The sequence below is a fragment of the Rhea americana genome, unplaced genomic scaffold (assembly GCF_003343005.1).
Source record: "Rhea americana isolate MKP2758 unplaced genomic scaffold, rheAme1 scaffold_157, whole genome shotgun sequence".
NCBI lineage: Eukaryota > Metazoa > Chordata > Aves > Rheiformes > Rheidae > Rhea > Rhea americana.
Genome location: NW_028185672.1, coordinates 1,222,487 through 1,249,198, shown reverse-complemented (window position 1 = coordinate 1,249,198; position 26,712 = coordinate 1,222,487). Strand labels below are relative to the sequence as shown.

The following is a 26,712-nucleotide window of genomic DNA, read 5'->3' as shown; positions in this document are numbered from 1 at the left end:
GGAGTTTCTTCAGTCAGTGCACAAAGATTGAACTTGAAACAATCAGGTTTATATTGCACACAAGTTACAAAAGCTCAAAACAAGTTACAAAAGCTCAAAACAATTAAAAAATCATAAAAGTGTGCTATGACACTAAAATTGAAGGTTAAGAGTTATGTCTTGAACATTTTAAAATACTAAATAATATTTAACTGGTAAGTATTTGAATTTAACTCATTTGCGAATTGTAGAGTAGAAATACCAAAATTCACCAGTGAACTTGTCCAATCAGATCTTAGATGTACTTTACAGCTTTTTATTCTGAACTTAACTGGAAGTTAGCTAAATACCTTCACTGTTGTAAATTCTATTCCAGTATGATTCTAAGTTACCTTTTTAAGTATGCTATTCCTTTAAAAAAAGTTTTAATTTCCTTTTTTTTATACTGAGATTACCTTCTAAGTTTTCAAACTGAAATCCTGGAGTAAAGGCGGTTCACACTAAAAAGTCTTCCATTGCCTTAACATAGAGCTGTACTCTTTTCCATACTTTTCAACAAAGCATTATTTTAAACTTCAGGTGACACTTTTCCTCCATTTCATCTCTTTGTTACAGCCCCAGTTCAAAGCCTCTCTATGTTATTGCCAATTACATTTAAAAAAACAAATCAATAGTATAAAACAAATAGCCTTGCAGCATACAGCCATTGAAATAAAATGGATGTTTATCAGCATATAATCAATGTCTAGTCCTTTCATATTTATAGTGGTCAGTATGTAAAAAAATTATCATCCTGAACACCAACACACACATAAACAAGTGCACAATGAGAAGATGATCAGATATAGCCAGTCTAATTTGAACAATCAAAGTAAAACATTCCACATTAAAAAAAAAAAAAAAAAAAAGTTTAAAGCTTTCTAATGGTCATTGTCTATTACTGAATGAAGACGATTTTCAAAAATGCTGAGGCCTCTAAGTCTCCTAAAATCAATTTGATTTTCAGATAGGCCAGATAAGATTCATTCAGATGGATGTTTTTGGAGATACTTCTGTACAGGTTTTGCCAAAAGAATCATAGTCCTTCATTGGAAAGCAGGAACAAAACAGTGACCACAGAAACTAAACAGAGTTCTKGACAGAAGGTTTCATTCCCATCTTGCATATCTCCTGATTGTTTAGAGTATGCATACACCTACTATAAGGATATTACCACATCTGTGTAAAATATAATTATACAAACTTATTTCAGATAGATAAGAATGACTACACAAAGTGCAAGGCTTTAAAGATACAATCTTTTTCTTCTGAATTGTTTCTGAGTTACAGCACAATTGTGGTGTTCTGTTTATACTTATCCTGTACATAAAGATAACCCAACACTATAGTAATAAAATGATGTAAATTCACTTGGATGCTATTTGATCAAAATATGGATGTACGCTTCTCCACACCTTCTAGTGTTACATGATCATTCTTTCTCTCACTTCTTTTTATTCAAGAGATTTATTTCATAAACAATACTTCAGTGCATTTCACAGAAAACAGCTTTGCACTGCCACCCTCCGAATAAAAAAAGAGCTATCAATTGGTTGCCCTTTACCCTTCCATTAGATTTTTACCAGATACAAAACATCTTTTCTGCACTTACATGGATTTTTATGTACTGTTAAGCCTCTAGCTTAAACAACATCAGATGCATAAATGATTAAGGACTTTGATTTCTTATATTTTCCTTGTAACATTGATCATCCCTACATACAAGGTGTAGAGTAGATACAAAACCATTATATTTTTGCACTCTTAACCATGGAAAAGAAATGGATTTTTTTTAAAAAAAGTTAATGAGTTGGAAAACAAAGCCTGACAGTATAGTTGGACAAGCAGCTTGAGCAGAAAGGCCGTTTCTCATCTTTTCTACTTGTCTGAGGGTTTTGAAAATTATTTATATGTATATTTGAAGAAAAATATATTTCACATATCACACCTTTAAAACAATAAATATGAATGAGACTGTTTATGTTAGAAAAAATATTTTTTCTTGTTTACCTTTTCAAAGAATCAGGATTTGATTGTTTTACTTCGATGGAATTGTTCGCATGCTTAAAGTTAAGCAAAGAATTCTGAGCCCTGTTAAAATCAAATTTAATTAAGAAAAAAAACACTAATTTTTAATTCATATTAAGCCATCATATAAAGTGCATTGACATAATGGAAAATAAAAGAAATCAAAATTCTGCTACTACTATTGATATCAATATACATTTAAAAGCTACTCTATTCAGGCTTTGTCAGCATGATAAAAGCAGACTTGAATCATGCAATGTATTAGTTTATCTGGGTGTTTAAGTAAGTTTAAGACTCTTTTTGGCTGGATGTAAATCTGACACAACCACATCCGTCAATAGATACACAACCAAAGATACACAACCAGTATCAGAGCCTTTAGTTTGGAAGTGGAAATCTTCTGTAACTTTACTATCTACTACTCTAGCAGCAGTACAACAACATTCTGGGAGAAAATATTAAACATTTTAGTGAGCTGATACTAAGAAAAATACAATGGAGCCTTCGTAAGGTGGAAATGACACTACTTTCTCTGTTGCTACAAAGCACCCTGTTTGCATAATCAACACATTTATCTAAAGGAAGCATTTGTGAATGCCAGACAGAGAGGMACAATAAGGATCACAATACAAAATACAAGTTCATATTCCTTGTACACTAGAAAAAACTTCTCTGTGAAACGTTCTCTGCTTTATAACTTCAGTTATAAGACACTCGCCAGATCTATCAGCCTCTCACAAATCTTTCATCGTTGGGATAGGTCAGCATAGGTTTTCCATCCCCAGGGATCATGCAGAGACCATCATATAAGTTTATTGTTGCTCTGCTTTCACAGATGTAGGATTACTTCTTCAGAAATCCCCAGCAGTCCTCCCTGTGTGTTGAACTTAGAGGACTGAGGGCACAAGAACATAACTAGGGTTAACGATTTGCTGCTAATGAAATGAACAAAAATGGCAAGTCCAAAATTATTTCACAGTAGCACAAAATGCAAGTGGCACCTGTGCTTCCTGAGAATGTCTGATTTATAGGAAAATTGAGGTGGGAAAAGTTATATATTTTTTTTTTTTAACCACTAGCTACTGAGGGACATTTTAAGCATATTCAAAAAAATTAACTAAAAAATACTGTAGAATAGATCAGTAAGTTCCCCTGCCATTACCTTTGCAAAACAGAAGGCCCTTGAAGTTCAATCTGATGATAATTAAATCCAGAAAGTTGCCCTAGACTGGATATTAATTGCAAATCTCAAACCTCTCAGAGAGGGCAGACATCCAATGTCTTTTGTAATGCAAGGAGTTAACATCATAGGCATTATGGTGGATACATTCTTACAAGTTGGACAATCAGCGAGCAGGAAAGATCCAAATACACATAGTTTACAAGGCGTTTTTATGTTTAAATTGGTTGGCTAAACATCAGCAAGACGCATTTTACAGCTGCTGAAGTTTCTAAATGATCTTAAGAGTGCCTTAGGTAGGACACCGGATTAGATTAAATTCAGTTTAAAGGCAGTTATGGCCTGCATGACTTCAGTATATTCTTCACCTGAGGGATGTCTGCAAACCTCTTGCTGACTGCAGAATATTAAAATGCATATTGGAAATAATGCTGTATAATCCTCCAAGATAGGAGAAAGTCTCCACAATTTCTTTCAGTTTACTTTCTCACTCTGTAGTGTCTACTTCGTCTGGCGTGAGCTTCAAACAGCAAATACTCATCCTGACAACAATTTAGGAAAGATTGGTAAAATACCTCACATCAGTAGTGAAGGTGGAAGAAAACAGACTACAGAACATACTCTGTTCACCCAAAATGTCTGTCAGAGGATTCCATTGTATTTTTTACTTCAGGAATTTATTTGGAAGTTTTGTTAGAGGTCACTGTTACTCTACTGCGTGAGAGGACTTTGTTTATGACCTACATAGATTTATGAGGATTTTTGTGGGTATTCTTTTTCCCCACTTTTTAACCTGAAGGAAAAACATTTGCACATTTGATACATATTATGAATAGGTATTTTGCAAAGTCAAATCTTATCTTTTCTGTAAATCAATAAAGATTTCAGAATTCAGTCATATACTGAGATTGGTTGGATTAAAGGCCTCAATCTCAATCCTCAAGTGATTTAACTCAGTATAGTCTATTTGAAGCCAATGATGCTACACTAATCAAATCAATGGAGGCACAGTGGCACTACATTTATATAAAAGACAGAACTGATTTTTAAATAGTTTATTTCCATTAGTTTTCAGACTGTATATTATATCATATATTTGACAGTTTGACTCGATATAGACTTGAGTCTGTATCGTAGATTTGACAGGGAATCAGTTACAGCAGCCAGAAATGACTACTTCCAAATTAGCTTTTAGAAAAAGGAAAAATGTCAATTTATGTCTTTGCTATTATCTTGCTGAAGTGACTGGAATTGGATTGTAGGACAAACATGAATATCCTAGATAAGCATTCATATGCTTATTCAAACCTCATCTGAACATCTTCAGTCTGGAAATACTCTTTCAAAACTTACAGGAAAGAAAAACACATAAAAGCTCTTCTAACATTTGAGTGGAACTTGATCTTTTGGAATGAAAAGCAGGGAAGTTAAATATAACAGCCTGAACTGGAAGAAGGAATCTCTTCCAGCTGTTTCRTTTTGTGTAAAAGGAGATGCCCTGTGTATAAAAGGCGGTAGGTATTACATTGTCTTAATGTTACTGAATGCTTTCAGATGCTACTAAATAGCCTAGATAGAAGGGATGGTAGAAAGATTTCTCCCTCCAGTATGCACAAAACATACAGTTTGAACTTCACTCATGTGCAAAGTATATACCAAAAACCTTTCCATTATTCTGAAAGCCAAATATGAGTACAGTACTGGACAGATGTTTTCCTTCCATCTTATTAGAAGGAAGAGGAATTAGGATTGGCCCTAACATGCTTTGTTTGGTATACTGCATCCAGTTGAAAGATGTAAGTGGAAGCACTCTAGTGATGGAAGAAAGGATAATTACAGAGATGATACAGCATTTCAGATGTGGCTCTATTAAATTATTAAAAAATATTTAGGGCACTGAAATAATGTTTCTCCTGCCAAGTGACTGTTTCAAAAATGGGACATTGATTCAAATGGAAACAGCTTTTCTTTGGGGATTTTCATCTCCTTAAAATGCCCTCTACAGCACAAAAAGATCTGGAAGTAACAAGAAGTAATTTGCAGTAAAACTTTTACAGTTATGCTTTGTTGTGCAGAAACATCAAGAAAAGGAAAAAGGTACAGCCGTGGCAAAAATAAGTGCTTTTCCCCCCGGTGTCATGTCTTTGGATATGTACAGCCTTGGAGAAATGTATAAATCATTTTATACACGGAACTCTTAAAAAACTAGAGATTTTAAGTACAAAGGAATCAATTCACTGAAAGAATGTCCACATGCTGTTACTTTATGATTTACTGTATACACAAGAAGATCAAACAAAGGATCTCTGTTTTACAGTTACTGCTGTACTGTACATTAACATGTGGCTAACACCCTTCTCTGGGTGAGATTTACACTTAGTATTACAAATAATATAACAGTGCTGAAAATACTGATACAAAACAGCTTCAAGATGACATTTAAAAAATATCCCTCACTTTAACTGAACTGTTTTCTCCATCTTTTTTTTTTAAGTTTCAGCTTTAAAAAAGATTTTTCAAGAAAATAGTAGCATTTAAATGTTATTTTTGAAATGTATAGACAGATATTTTAACAAAGTGTAATCCAAAAGTCAATTTTTCCAGGAAAAAAACAACTATAGATACAGTACATGAGATAATTTTTTTTTTTTTTTTTTAATGTAGTATAGTACATTTGTATCCTGGAAAAAAATTCCTTGATTACAATGTAAGTTTATATACAGATCTGAAATATAATTGCATACATCAACTCTTCAGAGGAGCAAGAAATGTATTATTGATAATAATTGATAATAGTGAAAATCTGTTATTAGTATTTTTATTTTTTTTAGTAGACTTTAAACTATGAGTTTCAAAGCAGGACTGAAAGTCCTGAAGACCCACAGTTCATTCAGTGAAGCTGTGTTTGCAATTTTTGCATGATTTGTTTTGGCAATAGCAACACACACAAATATATAAAAGCATAAAGAAGTTTGGCAAATGTTTATCTTGATTCATATGTATCCAGCTAAGGAAACCCCAAATTAGCATTATAGAATACTTAGACAAAACCTGCTCTTTTCAGCATCTGATAATGTCATCAAATGTATTATACCCTAATTAAAATCCTCAATAAACAGAATTCTGGAAGTTCAGGCTGTTGAAATGGCTTTGCAAAATCTGTCAAAGCTTATAGTCTAGTTGTTTCATGCCTAATCTGATAATTAGGTAGTTGCATGGAGGTCATGTTTAACACTAGGTAAAATCTGTATCACTAATTCATTTTCTGTACCTTATGGATTTACTTTTAAAAGTTACAGCATTTTTACTGGCAACAGAATCTTCGTTTTTCTTTATATCCTACTTCAGTTAAGTCATACCAGGTGCTTGATTCTTTGTGTGAGAATGTGCTACGCCCTTGTCTTTCATTATTAATCACCAGTTAGAGAGGTGACTTGTCTCAGATCTGTCTCAATCATACTTAAATGCGCTAAGTTATTTATGAGCTACTAACTATACAATTCATTATCATTCAGTCAGATTACCTGTCATTGAAGAGGTTGTAAACTAAGTGTCATGTTTAGTATATGCCACATGTTCAGAGTAACTTGACTTAGTTACCTGTTTTCAAGCCCTGTGAAAAGGGAAAACAGGGTCTTTTGTTACTGATACGCTTTTAAGTTCTATAGTGTCATCAGATGATTTCATATTCCTATGAGCCCAGCATACTGCATGTCCAATAAGACTAAATTCATCTCACTTGTGCATATTACATTGAAACTATCAAACCTACTGAGTTAGTGTAATTCAGGTCATTAAGTGCAAGATACAGTCTACAGAGGTTCTGATTGCATGGGTAAATTGGTCTGGGTAATAAGACAATTGCTTCTGTTCAAGTAGAATTTACTTCCACCCTTTTTTGGCGTGGGAAGTGAAATGCAAATATATGACGCACCATATAGCACAGAATGTCATGTTGCGTCATGAGTGATATATTGCCTGTAAATGCACAACAAAACCACCACAACATCACAAGTTAAAATAGCACAAAAATAGTAGGAAAAGTAGTCTAAAAAAAAAGGGAGAGGAGAGGTTAGGCCTCAAGCTGCCATCCTTCATCTGGATCCCAGTTACTGAGTCAAATACCTGGTAAACCTCTATGAACCTAACAGTTAAAGGAAGAAAAAAGTCAGTCGTTCCCTCTGCAGGTGCCCTGAAGCATCCATAAAATAGATACAGCAGGAAGTGGTAACATACCTCTACAAGTGAGCAAATGCCATTGTATGTTAAAGAACTGTGAAGAGTGTCCTCAGACTTCTGACACTTCATTTCCTTAGTCTCCATAAAATTCAAGAGGGTTTTCTAATTACTTATCTATTCAATTCTCACATCTACTTTTACAGTAACCTTATTAAACGTACACAGTATTATTTATGACCACCCTCCAGAAATTCAGTAGATCTTAGTGGCTTATAGAGGCAAGAAAGAAAAAAAATTTAGCCAATTTTGGATTAGTGATGCCAGCCAAATCGTCCCATTTATTACACATGCGGTAACTTTTGCACAACAGATCAGTTATTTAACAATCTAGTTCATCCCTTTGCCATAGTCCTAAAATGGGGAAGTATGGAACCTACAGACAATGGTGGGTTTTTTTTTCCTTTTTTTTCAGGTAGCAGTGGATGAAAACTTGAGACTGAGCTTTAAAAGAGTTTACGTTCCCATTTAATCAACTCTCCTTCCATGGTAAGAATACAAGAACCCTGTTACCCATCTTGTTGACCTAAAGTCTGCAGCTCTGCTGTGTGCAAATTGTGGTGGAGGAAAACGTTTTTTCTGCTGTACATGTGTAAAGAGATGGGTCCCCTCGGAGGCTGTCCCAGTCTCCCTGTGAAAGTGGTATGCTGCCGAGGTACAACAGTTTGGTCCTTTGGAGCTCCTGAAAAAACAGGGTAGCTGTCTGTCTTGGATGCTGGCTTTGCTGTACTTTGTGCAGCGGTGGCCAAACCATTCTGCGCGACCTCCGAAGCGATGGTTTCGTATGTGCCTCTAGTATGCTTGATGACGTCCACTATTTCTTTCTCTTTCAAGAGATTACCCAGACACAAATTTGACAGCTGACAGCTTTTGCTTTCGTAGGCTATTGTTTGGTTGCCTGATGAATATCTAAAAGGGTCCTCGGTGGGTGTATGTGCTGATTTTCTGTCCCTTGTGTTGAGATTTTGGTTCCCCATTCTGTTTTGATATGTAGCCTGGGGTAAAAATAATAATAAAGCATTAGTAACGTTATGTATAACATATCACTAGGAAAATGGTACAGACTATATAAAACACACCTCATAATAACTACAAATGCACAGCACACCTGGCTGGCTGATTAAAATGAAAGAGAAATCTCGAATGGCAATAAAAACCTTCTAAAATACTGCTAGCATTATATGGAAGATATTTATATTTAACATATTTGTTATTTAACCATATTTAACAAACCAATATTGAAAAATACTTTTTGTATGTATTGATTTGGGGCATTTCCTTAAAAATACTTATTTAAATAAAAGAGTTTTTTAAAGAACATAATAAATGGATAAAATGTTCCATGTATGCAGATTTTCAAAAGCATTTTATTTGATAAAACAAGAATTTTGATTATATAGAATTTAACTCTTAATCTTTCAGATTATTACAAAATGTAAAGAACATCTTTCGTGAATAACTTCATGCCACAGGTAAGCTCAGAACACATTCAACTTCCAATATCCCTTGAATCTAGGTAATTTATAGTGTTCTTCTGAGTTAAATACATGCTAAAGTGCTCTACCAGAGCACAGCAGTAATTTCATTCCAATCACCTGAAAAAAATACCCTGTAAGAAAGATTCCAGAATGTTAGCAACTTCTCATTTACCATGTGAGCACTCATGTWTTTGTATCTGTTTAAATAGAGGAATTTATCTGTTCGTGACAAGCCAGATCACTATAGATTTCCCRTTCCACTTAGTAGGATGCTTCATTTTCCCCTACTCGGAACACCTAGCTGGGGAGATTAGGAGAGGCCTGAGGGACCAAGTTTAATCCTTCTCTCACACATATTTAAAAATATTTCACAGTAAATAAAATAAAATAAAGAATATATCGAGGGGAAAGTGCTAATACAGTCAGAGCAGCATTCTGCCTGTTCCACGCCTGTCTGCACTAGGTAACTTCTAGAGGTCATGCCAAGGAACACAGCTCCCTGGGAGATGCTTTTGTAGCCGAAGAACTGCACTAGCCAAGCTGTGAATGTTCAGAGATTTAGTCTCTGGATGAACTTGAGTTTTGAACCTCATTTGAAAGAAAGCTTCATATGTTTATAAGTTGTCATAAAACAGATTACCAAGTAAAAATTAAACATTTTAACATCTAAAATTTAAATATTTGGAATTTAAATATTTGAAGGCTTGAAATTTAAGTGTTTAAGCTTTTGAAAGCTACACTTAAATGAGTTGGAAAACCTGTTGTGTAAGCTACTTCAGATCTATTTCCCTAGTGATCTAATATGGTGTGTTCCCTAGTGATGTAATACAGTGTGAGCATAAAAAAAAAAAAAAAAAAGAAAAAGAAAAAGGGAGAGAGAGGTGTTAATTATTAATTTCTCCAAATATGTATACTGTGTTGCTTCAAGAAAATCTTTAACTTACAGTGCAATTAGTGAACTTCAAATTTGGCGTTTTCTTTTTCAAACTAGTCAGGTTACAATAACTAAGCAGCAGTTATGTGAGAAAAGGTTCTAATAATAGCATCAATTATACTTCATTTAAAAAGTTATTTTAGAATTTTCCCTTGTTTTATCCCTGTCCCACTTTCCCTGGTATTGTTCAAGGAACCTAGTTCTGGCATTCATTTGTTATAAAAGACCAATATGATTCCATATAGGTTTTGTGCAGTAGAACTCTGAAAGGACTTAGTAGCAGCTTTTTGACATTCGTATTGCTGTTTCTATACAGGCAAAGACATTGCACCACAAACCCAAAAGAATCAAAAATACTCCCAAGTCTTATACCAATATGTTGCTAAAAAATATTTCAGGATGTTTGCACAATTCCAAAGGAAACTTTTATGTATTCTTTCAGGAATGCTTATATCACTTCACATGCCCTTTGATTTTTTAAGCAACTCAAAAGAAGGATATAGTCAATATCCATGGCTTACATCTTTTTTTTGTGTGTGTTTGTGCAGGCATGCTAATGATTATCCTTCTGCACAGACTTGTATGTAGGAACATCGTGAAGGCGCATTTAGTCTATTCTGTATTTCTGGTCAGGATTAGCTTATTCCTACATCTTTCCAGACATATTTTTCCTTAATCGGTTGTTAAAGACCTGCATTAATGCAAACTCTAGAGACTCATCGGATATCCTATTCAACTATATTTTCCTTATGGTTAGGAAATCTGATGACATTATCTATCTACCGTGGAATTCAAGAAAGGATTACTGTTTCGTCTTTCAATAACCTGGTTTTGTCTTTGGAGAATGCTATCATGCTACTCTTCAGTCTCCTCTGCTGTAGAAAATAAAAACACCACTTTGATCTTTTCTCATAAGACTTGTCTTCTAGACTTTGAGTCAATCTCACTGGTCTCCTCTAGATTCCATTCAGTAATTCCACAATTTTGTATATTGTTAACTAAATCTAAGATGAAATGCTTTATTTTGAATACCTAAAACACCGCATGTTTTTTCCTTCCTGTTCCTTATCAAGTTATGCTTTGGATGACGTATTTTCATTTTAGAAAATAAGTGCTGAGTTGTAGGTGTCTAAAATACTGGTTTCATGTTGTAGCTTATATACAGTGTGTGTTTCCACCAATAAATGTTTAACAGTATGTATGTGGTGAGGAAAAGTCTTACTCAGTTTTATAAAGCTGTAACTTGCTGAAATTCCTTTCCAACTGAATAATTAAACAAGAACCGAGTGGTGCCAAATTAAGAGCTAATATACTGAAATTCTAAAACTGCAATAGAAATTTAGAAGATGCCATCCGCATTCTAAGCCAGTGGTTTGATCCCATCTCCAGCAATAAATCACAAGTTGTTAAACAAAGACAGACAAATTCATTCCATCAGAGGTACAGTTAGTCCTAGAAAGAACAGGGATTTTAATAGAAATTTTGCTAAGAAGCAATAGTGTCATTGTTATTTATGACAAACTACTAAAAAATAGTTTCTGATCAGGAAAATAGAAAACAGCACTCAGTTGGTAGCAAAAATCAAAAAGAAATCTCTTCCCACAACAAAAAGAACTACATTATTCCCCCTCAAAAATATTAACAAAACACTGTCTATCTAATGGCATCAAATGCTGCTTTGAATTTAATGGAATTTATACTTTGCTATCATGTTAACTTCCGTTTGAAAATAACAACATCATACAGAGGTTAAAGATAACTATATGTTGTTGTTAACTTTTTGGATTTGGATCATTTAGCTAAAAAGAATCCAGTCCAACTGCATTTTCAAGTGAGTAAGAAAAATATTCCATTATTCCAAAATATTACAGAATTGTGGAACAGTAAAAAATAGACTTGCAAGAACAAAAAAAGTTCAGAAAACCTGAGAAGGAATTTTTAATGTACTTCTCAGAACTACTCATCTTCCTCTAACTGCGTCATGCAGCATTTTCCACCCTGGCCTATTAGGTGCAACTGCATTCTGTATGCAATGGTTATGTTAGTGAGCAAAGCTACAATCCGAAAGGAGCCATTCGCCAATCTCACGGCTGAGCTATGGTTCAAAGCTGAAAGCATCTCCATGCCAGCCTGGGTTTCAAACCAGCTTAGAGCAGCTGCAGGGCTGCTGTAAACTGTTGTTTGGCAGTGCTCCAAGAAGCCAGTATGCCAGCTGCTGACTGCTGCAGCAAAAAACTATCCACCATTTCCCCCTTCTCTCTTTCAGTAGCTCTGTTAAAACCACCCAACTTCTCTGCCCCATAAATCCCCAAATGCCACCCTATGGTCTTATCTGTGGACCCAGGAAGTGGGCTGCAAGTAAGAGGAAGATGTTACTGGAAATTTTCTTTCAAAAATAGCCCATTTAAATATATAGAAAAAAGAGTTTCCTTTGTTGTTTCAAATATCCCAACATAAAACAATGCATTAACCTGAATGTTTAAGAAAACATCTGGATTTGAATTTACTGGTCAGACTAAACAGAATTGCTGCTTTCTTGCTGAAGGTGTCCATTTCTCAAAAAAAAAAAAAAAAAAAAAAAAAAAAAAAAAAGAAAAAAAAACTTTTTAATGGATTTTCCTTAAAGTCTGATTGGCTGTAAAATTTTGACAAGTTTGAATGTTGATCACTGGTGTGTTACGGTACATGAACATGAGGAAGTTCTAAGGATTTTAGGTTTGATTATTAAGTATTTGATTATTATTTGATTAAGTATTTGATTATTAAGTAACCAAAAACTGGAATTTAATATTCTTAAAATGTTTGTTTCATAAATTGTTTTGAGGGCCCCCCATGTGATTGTCATTCTGGGAACTTTTTCTTACATTAAAAAAAAAACAACCCCTCAGTGACCCACTTTGAAGTAATGAAGATTGACTAGCCCTATATAAAGCTCGAGAAAGGGACATGTTATTAAAAAAACCACTGAAGTCGTTCATCACTTTTCATTTTCAAACCTAATGAGTGAAATATGACAAGAGTTAATGACAAGACAATACTGCTGTAGGACTTTCAAAAATGGATATTGCTGCTGACTTGTGATAAAATACAGATATAAAATAATAGAAAAAGACATGAATTACAAAAACATCAAGAAAAAGATGCATATTTTTAAGATGCCTATGCCCAGAGGCATCTGAAAGTCTTAAATGCCTCTAATGTAATTCTTACGAGTAGAGCAACTTTCTAAATACATCATTTTGACAGCAGGCATAGAGATTAAAATCAAAACATTCTCTACCCGGTGTACCCAGCGTATACTGACATCCAATTAACAGTGCAGTTGAAGAACAAGATTTTCCCACCCCAAAGGATTTTTGTTTTCAGAGGTGTTAAAGAAAGTACATTCTGGAGAGTAATTATTCTGACAGAGACCTGAAAACATTCTGGATTCCCTTAAGATTTCTACCACTTATTCATTTGTGTTTGTGGGTATGTAAGCACTACAAAATGTGTCCTCTAATTTAATATTAACTATATAGCCCAGCATAGCTCATTTGTCCTTTTTCAGGTCCATTGGACTTCAGCACCTTTTGCAGAACTGCTTTCACCCCCAATTTAGCTCTTCTTTAATAAATTACAGAGCAGAAGTCAAGAAACAAAACAAGCTAATAGGCCTCTATACTTCTCCAAAGGATAAGAAGGATGAACCCCCTGCTTTTGAATTTATATCTCTTCAGATGCCTTTCATAGTTCTGACGGTTTTTGTAAGTGCAGACCTAATTTACTAACGTAGGTTTACTCAGCGCACTGGTATACCTCAGCCATCACTACGTCAGCTCCTTAATTTCTCACTTCTGTGCCCATCAGCTTCCAGCGTATGAGATGATCCAATACTAAATATAATTTACCTGCAGTAAGTAGTTGTTTTTTATTCAAGTCTTTTAAAAAGCACTCTCTTGTACTGATTTCAGGCAGGACCTCAACCATAAGCGTAGTTTTTACAACAATATGCTGCTATTGATCAACTGATGCTGCCTCCTGGCAACATGTGACACTGTGTTGAGATAAGGTGTGGGGACTAGTACCAACAGGTTAGGAACAGAAACCAGCTGCYGATCAATTTGCAAGCTGTGCTGTCATCAATTACAAAATGCAGTCAGCATAAATCAGGAGCATTTACTTACCTCCCTTTCAGATTTCTTTAGCATCTTTCTTTACTTACTGGAAGCAGAAACTATGACRCAGTTTAAAGTGTGTGTCTCTTAGCATAACACACACTTAAGCAACAGTCCAGTTTAATWGAAGTGAATGAATACAATGAATGAATACAGCTAATGTCATAAAAGGACTTTCAGATAGTGACAATACAGTGTGATAAGTAGCCCAGCAAGGGCTGAATTAAGATATTTGTCTTCTCACTACATAGAATTATCCCTGAACAATTTCATTTATGTAACTAATAAAATACTATTACAGGCAATTACGTGTAAGAAGACACAATACGGTTTTATAAAGTGGGAAGAAAACAATGAGGAATTTCTCACTACCCTCCAGTAACTTGCAGTAAATCACTGATCTGCATTCTCAATACTGTATTTCTAGGCCTAACTGGAAGATTTTTCTCACTGGTAAAGCTAATGGAAAATTTTGCATATTACAGCTGTTTATCATTCCCTTTCAAATTAAACATTTGGAACTATGGAAGTTGTTCACCAGTATTAGTCATATTCATCCAAAATGACACAAAATTCATTTAGATAGTGAGTACGTCTCGTCATACCCTATAGTCCAAAATTCRGATAACCATAAAAATGCTAATGAAAATCAAAAGCTGTTGAACAGTGTGGGTGCTTCAACAATATGACTACAAAGCAATGGGACGTACTATGTGGGATAATTTTTATTTCACACCATCCTTAGGTAAGAGTTCCCCAGCATCAGTAAGTCAATCCAAAGAAGGTATTTTGTATCAGGTGGACTTTTCTTATTTTGGACATGAGGACAAAATGGTGAGAAAGATGCAATCGACTCTTACCCCTATTCAAAAAATATGCTGAATCCATAATCTTGGAAACATCCTGTCTTTACGAAAGACTAGCTCCGCCACTTGCAGTAACTCTCATAAAACCTCTGTCAGTTTTGAATTCACCCTGAGAGAGTCACATCTCTTTTATTGGCCCCCTTCAGCTTCTTCAGGAAGCCGCAGCTACCGCAGCCACTGACGAGGATAATATCTTCACTGAGCTCTTGCTAAATAAGCCCAATCTTTGTTAACAGGTGGCAGAGACTAGAATAARGTGCCAAAAGCCGGCCTTGTTTGTGAACCTTCACAGCTATATTCGAGGGGACTGGACAGGCCCTATGTTCACCCAGTACGTAAGGTCTCATTGTCTCTATGCASTCCAAGAATTAAGGGCCACCTGTGCCATGGCATGGCTTTAGCCACAGTGTTACAGAAAGTCATAGGTGTCTACACTTGAGATTCTTTTGCATAAATGAAACCTAAGTGAACTGACAGAAAATGGAGAAGTGGCTCCACTGGACCTCTAGGGTCACTTCAAGAGACCATATTTTCCTGCAATGTGAGCGCTGAAGTATGATACAAAGGTCCCACTGAAATACTAAGTGAACTTGCTCTGGAACTGCAAGCAGGCAAACTGCGCAAGTGCTGCTTACCTCTTCTGAATGATAGAACTATTCAGCTGATGTTTACTGCTATGCTAACACAGGTGTTCTGATTTTGCAAGCCAAATTAATATTTCTGTACAGCATTTGATATACTATGTAGACATATTAGATTATGCCAAGATACCTCCAAGATCTTTACCTTGTGCCTTACATACTTTTTGATGACCAGCTGCCTGAAAGCTGTGAAGTCYATTTCTAATCTCCAGTCTGACACTATGGTTACTTAAATCTGATTATCCTATCTTTAGATCATCTGAATTAAAACTGACTTTCAGGTGGTAATTATCTTTGACAACTAGGGTCTGCTAGACATATGTTTAGATTTTATCAACATTCTATTCATACAGTTACTTATTTCTCTTATTCTACTATCACCTAAAGTAATTTCCTGATGTGACAAATAATCCACAAGTAAAATGAAGTTCATATGATTATGCATTCAGGGAAATGAGATACGCAGTGCTCTCAAAAWGTTTTAAAGATGCAAAGTTCAATTTTAGATGTATCTACTTAGCCATGTATCTGAGACATACTTACAGGAAAATAAAAAATAGAGTGCCCACTTTAATTGGTTATAAATTCTCATTTAAAAAAGCAGAGACATAGATCAGACATTATGCTTAGAAATGTAATTTGATTATGTTTAGGATGAGTATCTTAAAGACTTTGCATACAAGAGTTTTTGCTTTATGAGCTAGACATACTGGAAATCAAACCTCCACCTCATCATCGTATATTTTTATTATCCTACTTTCTATAAAGAAAACAGTCATTGTCCCAGTTAYTGAATGTCACAAACTGGATATCTGCTAAAAGTGTGCTTGCCCAAAAAGGCACTGCATGCTCTCTCAAAAAAAGCCCACAACAAAAAATATAAGAACTGTGTTTAGCCAACACCTTTTTACATTACACTCTTTGCCAACAATTAAAAAACCTTTCATTAAACTCAGTTTCATAGATTAGCATCCTTAATTTTGTCAGCAACAGGGACTGAACAATGAAGGGAATTGTATACATCGGTAAATGATGTTTAGCTACTGTCATGTTAATCAGTGGTGCTATCCCTCAGCTCAACATACAGTCTGCGAAGGAGAAATCAAAGGACTAACAAAAAGGGCAACCTGTATCCTGACGACAAGAAAAGAAACCCTAATTATCCTTTATTTGACTTGACTCTTTATTTTTATGACAAGATTACTCAGAGCAAGACATCCCTGAAGAGAAAGAGAAAATAGTCTTTTTTTTTTTTTTAATTTTATATGAGGGCACCTGTTTTAGATGAGAAGTATCACAGATAATCACTTACTCCTAAAGTGAGTGTCCATATATTAAGCTTTTTTGTGTGGTAAGACAAATGCATACCTACAATTACTCCTCAACCTTAACTGGTAGAGTTCAGTAACATGTAGAAATAGTTTAGATTCCTTCAAGAAGATGAATCATTACTATTACAAGAAGATACTGAAGCTGGGCCTGTAAGAATCAGTCAGAAAAGACTACAAATTTTACACTGTGGGTCTGATACTTAGTGAACTGTGTTTCAGTTACAACAGAAAGATTTCTCAGGTACTGACAGCCTTAGAATTTTGGAAAGAACAAATATGGGTCTCTCAGAGCAGAAGCAAAGTAAGGCAGTAATTCAGCAGAAAGAATTAAAACTCAGAGAACACAGCTAAAAATAACTCTCCTTTTTAAATYTCCTTTTTCTATTAAAGCAACTGGCTGTAAAAGGTATTGGCTTTGTCAGCACAGACTTCATGTATATAATACTTCTCTCTGATCTCATTATGGCAATACCAGATATATTTACAGCAAGAAGACTTCATCAGGAAGAGGGAGGGAACCCATAGCCAAGAGGTATAAGATTTAGAGGAAACCTGTTGTCCAGAAGGAATCCATAAGACTAGTTTACATGACAGTTATTGCTAAGATAAGATAGCGAATCTTTGTAGCTGAATGACATAATTTCTCTCATGTTCTCAAAAAACAAAACAAAACAAGGCAGAAACTGATCTCCTCTCATTTTGAAATTGTATATAGTTGGTGGTGATAGAAAATTTCCAAGTTTCACMTCTCAGGTAAGTAGACAACACAACCTCATCCTGTCTATGGCAGTGGCTTATATAAAAGAAAAATATTTCGTAGCATCTCTACTATGGCTCACCTTTGTCCATTCACTTGAGCTGTTTATAAAATAGCTAGTGTAGCAAGGTAAGCATTACAAGAAGTATTACTTACTGTTTTAGAAAGTAGACTCTAACAAGGTAAAATTATTTCCTATACTTCACATATTTTAAGGCCAGCAAAAACCATTATAATCATCTTGTCTGACCTTCTCTGCAGAAGAAGCTACAGATTTCTCTTGATGAAATCATGTAATCCAAAAAATGTGGTAGAATTAAAGCATACCTTAAAAGGCTTAAAGTAATGGAGAATGTATTTTAGTTTTTTCAAAATCCATCCAAGTATTTTTCTAACACTGTAATTCAGGYGCTCACTGGAAACTGACACATTCTGTTAATTGATCATAAATTTCATGTTCAAACAGCAGAAACGCAACAATTTTTGCTGACAGAACTACTGCTAAAATCCACTAGGAGAAAAAGTGTCCCTAAATAGCAGAGGGGACTAGTGTCTGTAATGTTTTAGGATTTGACAGTTTTTTGAGAAAGTCCTGGCTAGGTTTGGAATTACACTGGCTGGAGAAAGTTTTGGTTATGTAAATGGCTACATGCACCATGTGAATGCCCTATCCGCTTTGGTAAACGAGCGGTCAGAGTGCCCACCAACAAAATCACAGAACCAACTATAGTCCAGAACAAGGCAAAGAACCCAACACTTCACAGAAGCGTTGTAGTACCAAGAAAATAACCWTCTTTTCCGTATCACTTGCCTGGAAACATGCAAACAATTAATGCAGATATTTCAAAATATTAAGCATATCAACTCCTTACTTTGTTCAACAAAACCATATTACACAACCTTATCAAAGAAAAAAGAACAAAAGGAAACTAAAACATAAATAAGCATCCCCAGGAATTTGTCATTTTGCCTCTCCTTCTAGCAGAGCTGACATCAGAAATTTCTCTGCTTCTCTATTCATTTGCTTAGTGTAAGGAAGGTTAGCAAGACTGCATTTCATATTCTACTTGCAACTTACTGTAACAGATTATATTTCATACCATACCTCCAAATTACTTCAACAACACATTTACCTACTTTCTGTTGCAGTATACCCTTTCCCTGTCAGTCTATATTTTCTTTCCTTTATCGGCCATACCTTGCATCTCTTACATAAAAAAGTATTAGATGATTTACTCAACTAGATTTACGGGTTTTCAGCTGATGTAAACTCAGTAGTAGTGCTGACTTGCTAGTTGCTATATACCAGCTACTAAATTGGTCCCATGTTTTAGGCTTCATGTGACCTAAACACCAGCTTAACCCACACTGTTTGCAATCCTATTTTGTTAAGTGCCATTTTAATGGAATTCCTAAATTTTGAAATGGTAACACAGTAGGTAAAATCATGGTCCCATTAAATCGACTAGCAAAACTTCAACTGGCTTTAATATGTGGTTAAGTCTTGAGCAGGAATGAACTTAGGCATATAGCTGATATAAACTGTATAAACTTCACGAACTAAATTTTTTTTTCCTTGTCCAAGTACTATATGCTGTTGTAATAACAGATGTTTCTCTCCCCCTTGTCCCCAAATTAAGAATATAATTATTCTAAATAATGCGTGACCAAAGTAATTCGTTCTAATATGTGTTCTTTGCAAAAAGAAGGCTCTTCAGTGAATTTTAAGAAAAAAGAAACAAAACGTTTATTTTAATTAACAGTCTTGAAAGATGAATTTCTGATTGGTTAAAGCTGTTTATCAGAGACAGATTTCAGAGATGAAAGGTATTTTGCGGGTCTGACAATAGAGGAGCAAAAGGYCTGCAGCTCACTCTCTACCTGACCTTTTTATTTGCATCCTACAGCCAGGACTGCAGCTCCAAAATCTGCTCAGCCAGTACGCTGTTCTTAAATGGAACAGTATGAGAGTATGATACAGCTTAGATTGGCAAGGAAAACAAATTTCCGTAGGAGCGGAGTTCTTCCACTGCCCCAGGCCTGTACACTGGGTTGCAGTTGTGCTGCTCGAGCACCACGGAGCTCTCTAGTAACTCATGAGAGAACTCTGACCTGACCATCACTCTTGTAAGTGATGTAAGCTCTCATCTCAAATCCCTGTTAAAATCAACTCCTAGATTTTGTTGCATTATTGATGTTATAAATGCACTCAGTGTTCCCCTCTCCCAGCCAAAACACTGCTGTTTTTAAAACTGTGGTTTATCTAAAAAGGATCCACTAAGYATAACCCACAGGCAGAGAACCTGCCTATTGACTGAGAACCCCGACACTTAAATTGGCCAAGCACTGTAGCTAAAGAGGCACCGTACTGAAAACTCACAAAGGTACTAGAAGCAGAATAAGAAAACATTCCATATAGACAAGGAAACTATCTAGGCCAGCACACAAGGCACTCCGCTGTACACTGAAAGATAAAGATGGGCGATATTTGAAATTCATGAAAGAGGACAGTGCGTTCACCCACACCCTGGGGACTGATAAAACATAGCCTCACATTTGACTGACATCCAGCAGCTCATAAAGCACACACAAAGCAACTCCCCAGAACATCCCCAGCACATTAAAAACAGTATTTCTTTATTTCAAACCAAGCTACATAGGCTATGTTTACAATGCATCCTAGGTGATCATTATTTAGGAAGAATTATATTAGTAGGGGCCCCTACCACCTCTGGGCCAGTGGCAGGCCTCTCCCCTCACTCTCATAAACTTTGCAGGAAACAAGGAGCACAATTATAATTCAGGGCACRTATCTACTCTGCTGCCTCCAGGCTTCCAACTACTGCATGCCATCTACCTTTAAATTCTCTCAAACACAATCTCCATTGTGATCTTGCAGCTGCTTCGCACTAGTTTGCCAGTTCTTTGCTCTGATTACAAAGTAAAAGGCTTCCTTAGCTCTAGAAACAGAGATTAAGCAGGGAGTCCCAGAATAAAAACAAGTATACTGATGTTATTCATGTCTATAYTGCTTAGCGTGCTGCAAAATCACCCTTTTCTCCTTAGGAAAATCAACCTAGTGTTTTGAAAATCCCAATTCACTGACTTTTCCAGATCAATCAGCACTAGAAATAATGAACCAAGTGTTTATCAGGCATTGAAGCACAAYCAAACCTATTCTTTCTGACATCTATCTAACTTACTGCTGCCAAGATAGTCCCAAGATCGTGTTTCCCTGCAACCGCACCAGTACGGCTGAGTGATTGCATGCAAAGCCACTAGTAACCTCRGGAAGACTGGCAAACAGTAGGACACACACCAACTGCTGCCTGCYGCATATAATGAGTAGCACAAAGTCACCACATCAGAGTAGCCTCAGCAGTTCACCTCCCCAGGCCAAACAGGTTAACAGCAGACTTGTGACTTTTCATGTAGGAATAATCATATGCTTTTCAGCAAACTCTCATATTGGTATGCTGCCTGTAGCAGTGGGGAAGGAAACCAAATGCAGAAGCTCTTCAGCTAAACCTGATTACCCTGGATCTGCAGCGCAGTCCTTTTCTACCACTTAGCAGTTGTCTTTTCCTCACTGCACAGGATTATACTGCTTCAAGAAAATTCAGGCTCAGGAGCCATCTCTCTCATCGTTTTGTTATCCTTCACTTTTTCCACTTACTCATTTTCCTCAAGATGCAGCTAGAGGGAAGAGGAACTTAAAGCAGTTGCTGCTATGCCAAAAACTGATTGTTAGAACAGACATAGTGACAATGTGTCAAAGACGCCACCAGAAACTGTTGAGTATGCCCGACTGCCAGACTGCAGTGCAGAGAACCGCTCCTTCCGTGAGCTCCCAAGAATTTGAAAACTGGTGCCAGAAGAGGAGGAGAATATCAAAAGAGCAGTCATAAGGTTTCCACAAACTTGACCTATGAGGTGGAACTCAGTGGCTCCAGTTTCCACAAGGTATCCTGCCTTGGACTGCAGGAAACACAGCGCTACTTCAAGTCCACTCACATGAAATAGTTACATATACAGTAATTCTTCTTGTGAAAAAGCTCCGAYTGATTCCTTTACAAACTGATTTTGAACTGAAATGCGGATTGTAACTTCTAAGATCGTTTTCCTTTAAATGCAGAAAAGCATGTGTTTGAAAATAAATAGGAAGAAACTGGTGTGTGGAAAGAAAATCTCTCTCCTTTTAGTACCTGAAGATGAATGCTGAAGTTGTGTATGACTACAAAGCTTTATATGGGAACACAAACACAATATGTGTCATACCTACACAAAAATGAAACTGCTTTCAAGTACCAGAAGTTTATGTTCTCCTGACTGTACAGAATGATTTAATTGAAAAATAGTCCACATTTAACACCTTTCATTTCAAGATGGAGCACCAGTGCTTTGAATTCTTAATAGTGGATTTAACAAAATCTRTGCTGCAAGCTCAACACACACAACTATTAGAGTTTGTAACCAGAATATCTCATTATGAGTTCTTACTAATATTAAACCATACCCTCCTCATGAAAACTCTGATAAAGGCATCTAATCTTTTCTTTTTTTTTTACCTTATACCACCCACTAAGCTTTATCTTAATAGCATTTAAATCTCACAATATCATTTTAATGGAAGTTCAAGCAGCCTTGTATGTCTACGTAAAGGAAAACTACGAATATTACCTCCAGCGTATGCACAGAAACCTCTCTGTCTCCACGTGTAGTACATACACGCATAGAAAAGTATGAATGATTTTTACTTAACATCCTCTTTCATGAAATTACTTCTACTTCCTTCTGTAGAACTTTAAAATTATATCGTTTTTAAACAATACTGGCTAAAATAAATYTCACAAATACAGAGAATTTCTATAGATACCAAGAAGCAGAAGAAAAAAAAATTGAAAAAATAACCTCAGAATAAAATAAGAATACACTAAAAATGCTAAAAAAAAATTAAAAAGCAACCCACTAGAAGCGTAAGAAAACAGCAGGTCAGACTAAAACTATTTGTGCATATACATACACACGTTCGCATTTGAGTGGTAGGACTTACAAGAAAATATATATATCACAATAYGAAATCTATATATCACACAGGTAAAATTCCCTTAATGTTGCAAGAAATGCTGATGTGATGGCCAACTTTGACCATTTCTGATTTATACAGCCAATGTAAATTTAAAGTAAAAAGCATGCTAAATCTAACTGGTTCACAGTAYCATAAACAATACCTATTATACTTTATTTCAATCTCTTGGGGAAAAAATCTAGTAATTGGCTAAGCCATTTTCACTTCATTCTTAACATTTATGGCTATCCCTTGTAGAAAGTAACAGCAGCTTGACTTTTTAGCRTGCAAAATGCTAGATCAGAAAAAGACATATAAAAGAAAAATGTGTGCTACTTTCCACTTGCACTGTGTCAGCAAAACCTTTAACTAGGTATTCTTAGTAGATTTTGCTAATTATAAGTGATTTCCAGTGCTTACAATTGCCAAGGGAAGAAAAGGAAATAAAGTATAAAAATAAAATTTATAGGGTGTGGCTTTAAAAAAAATTAATGTCCCTATCTTGCCAGTGTTTTGAAGATGAATTACAGCAAATGAACAGTATTCCAGTGCCTTTTTAGGAAATGCCCTGCATGCCAGACTGTGCTCCATATGTAACAGCTGTATCTACGCTGGGATAGTATATTGCTATGTTCATTATAATCACTATTTTTTTTTCTAAAACATCAGGGAACAAGATGTATGTACTGTAGGGAATTATCTAAAGCTTAAACTAAAAAGTAGCACGTAACTTCCAAAGAGCTCTATTAAAAGTTCTATTTTGGAGGCTTGAGTTCTTTCAGAATATTCTTCGTGGGAACCATGATTTTGAAAATGATGATATATCAAATAAAATGGCTACTACTATGGTGGCCACAGTAGGGCACAAGGTGTGTTATGCTTGGGGCATATGACARCTTTACTCTTTAACTTGGAATAAATCTTCCCTGCTGCTTCAGGGGTGGCCTCATCTCGTTCCCAGTCATCCCATCCTGCACCTTCCCTTGTGCAGGTATTAGCATTTGAGTGGCTACGCAGTGAGGTAGATAAGGAAGCTGATGTGGCTGAAAACTAAAACACTTCAAATCTCTCCCTGTGGAAGGTGTTCCCCCCCACCCCAACCAGAACAGCTCACTGATCAAGTTCACTGTGTGTTTGTACAAATGCTCTTATTAGCCCCAGAAAATCAGCCAGAATGATAAGGCAAAGGGGAAGATGGAAAGCAAGATCTCTCCTTTTGGCCACAGGCAGCCCTGCAGTAAATCCAAGTGGGTAATAACGCAAACCAGCTGGTAGGGATCTCCGTCCTCCACGCCAAGCTCTACCCCCAGAGGCAGAGCACTTCCCCCACGGCGCTGCGATGCTGCCAAACGCGCCAGTGGCACTGCGTCCTGAAGGGAGGTGAGGCTCGTGCAGAGGCAGAGGAGTACAGTTGCTGGAGAGAACAGATCCCACCACCTCCAGCAAAAGAGCTGCCTCTGCGTGTAACMCCGACCTTGGATCCTCTCGTGCAGCATCACTGCCACCTCTGCCAGTGTGCCTGGCTACAGGACTTGCTTCATCGGTCTCAGCGAATTTTGTTTGTAGTTCTGGTTTGGACACAGCTGCAAGTATTGTTTAAGCTCTCTCCTATACGTGAGATCAGTGGAAGTTATCAGCTTTATAACTTCAGCAAGGTCATCATCTAACTATTAATTTTGCTGTTGCTGTTAAAGAATTTCTTACTCACCACTGCATTATGAAAAAGCCATAAACATCCAGCTGTCTTAGGTCCTATTAGTCCATTAAACAAAAGCCATTACCATGGTAAATTTTCTTGTCYATAAGAAAATAATGATGAAAAAGATATACAAAAACTAAAATACATAAGCTACTCCTCATTTTTCTTTCTAGCATATACATTATTAGCAAATATTTCGTATTGGTGCCATTTACTTATTTATTTATACTTAACATACTAAATAGGAAATCGACTTCCACTATAAGATCAAATTTGTTCAGAAGCAGATATAGGAATATCATTCTGAAGGTATTTTTTAAAAATTATCTGTAAACATGTGTTGCTGTTACATTTTCCAGATTTCAAATAAGAAAATTTAAAGATACTGATTTTTAAATATGGGCTGGTGATCAAGACTTTGCCCAAACAATTAGAAATTATTAAAAAAAAAAAACTAATCTTACTGAATTTAAAAGATAAAATACTTCAGGAAATGTTGCTGTGAAAACCTACTGGTCATAGGAGGATGTAAACTGTTCTTTTCAACATTATGAAAGTGTCAGGTGCAAGGATAGTATCATTAATAAAGCTACACTGGAGTGTTTCATCTTCAGGCAGTTCAGTTTTGAATTCTTTTATTTGAGTTTTCCTTTATTCTAACTTTTCTACTAATACAACCRCTATCCCCCATTATATGATTATTTCACAGATATTTATTAATATAGAAAACCTAGGAAAGAAGGCAGTTGTCAGCTTGTAGGCAAATGACATACAGAGGATTGATGACTTCCCTAATTTAACACAAGGATCTTTTGATCCCAAGATTGGCTCAGGTTTTGTGGGTTCCACCCCAGAAAGAACATAGAAGTATTCTTCTCTCCCCTTCACTCCCTGGAAAAGATGCTGCCTTTTACATAAGAMTCAATAAAATGTTTATCATTTGTTATTACAAAAAGACAATGAAATTATTAATACACTCTTGCATTGCAATACCTGCCTTCCATCTGTTCTGGTTTGAATCTAATATAAAATCTATCAAATTTTAAAAATAAGCAAATGTCTGCCAATTTTCAGACACTCTATGCAATACAGGACAAATAAATAAATCAGGATCACCTCCATATCATATTACATATATTGAAAAARTGCTTTTCCAAAAATTAGGACAACTTTGAATTATTTCAGTATTTCARTCTTGAGAGCACAGATGCTAGGTTTTCTGCTTACCCGCATTGCTTACAATCAGGTGATGTAAGGACACAAAACTACTGTCATAATTAAATCTTTCTTTTCTTTACAGATTTCTGTCAGGATATCTTGAATTTAGCCAGGTAATTGCAGACTGATATAAAGCCATTCAGAAGAGGAATGGRAGCTGTGGTTTTTCAGGTGAAATCCTTTATTTTGCAGAGAGCCATTTTTAGGTCTCCAAAACATTTCTGAAAATAGAGCTTAGCTAGAATTTTAAGTCTTTTTTGTATACACTTGCACTAGCAGAGARTAGTTGCCCAGTGGAGTTCTTCCTGTATTCAGCCATATACCTACATGACTCTTACTGAAGGTTTGGAGCTTTAAAGTATAAACTTAAAAGGCTTTTTTGTTTTTTTCTTCCTCTTTTTCTGATATGTTTTGTATAACGGGAAATACGAGAGCTGCCAACTCCCAAGTGTCAAGTGAGAATTTATTATCCCTGGCTTTGTAGATAGCAAGGTAGACTACTTAGGAGGAAGAAATTATTTTTCCTCTCCATTATACATAGGGAAATGTATGTGTTCAGATTTTAGAGGCGGATATTTTTATCTCAATATATGTTAAGGCAGATCATTAAATACATGGTCATAGTTTTTGCATTTTTAAGCAAGAGCACATAACAGAAATCCTCATTCACTTCCCATATGCTCCATTATGATGGGAACTCAGACACTCTGAAGTGAAAAATGGTTACAATACAAGACTTCTCTGCTCTGCTTTTATTTCAAGTCCCGGAACTCTGCACAAGGCAGCAGAATGGTTTCCCAAGGCTCTTAAGAAAAACTGTATGCAATATATGTAGAAAAATAACTCATACATGTAKTTGTATCCATTACACATACTGCGTCCAAACAATCCTGTACTTATTTCAATGCTGTATTCTAAAGCTATCAGTCGTTTTTATAACCTCTTGTTAGAGACCCAAACTAAATTCTYTGAAGTCCCTGTACACCTCCATCAAAGGTCTCAGCGGATCTGGTAAAATCTTCGCGYATCCTCCAGTAGTTCAGCCCTTAAACTTACAGGCTTCTTACCTAGAAATTTACAATTTGACCCACTAACTTCAGA

General features: G+C 35.8%; 1 protein-coding gene across 1 annotated transcript in view; it reads right to left on the bottom strand.

The window, feature by feature from the left end:
- Positions 1–5,990: 5,990 nt before the first annotated feature.
- The window catches only part of CCSER1 (coiled-coil serine rich protein 1), a 686,381-nt gene continuing 665,659 nt past the window's right edge, over positions 5,991–26,712 (bottom strand). The window contains exon 10 of the mRNA XM_085299943.1: positions 5,991–8,457. Within this exon, the coding sequence (XP_085156069.1) occupies positions 7,972–8,457 (486 nt within the window). The 3' untranslated portion in view covers positions 5,991–7,971. The remainder of the gene's footprint in view (positions 8,458–26,712) is intronic.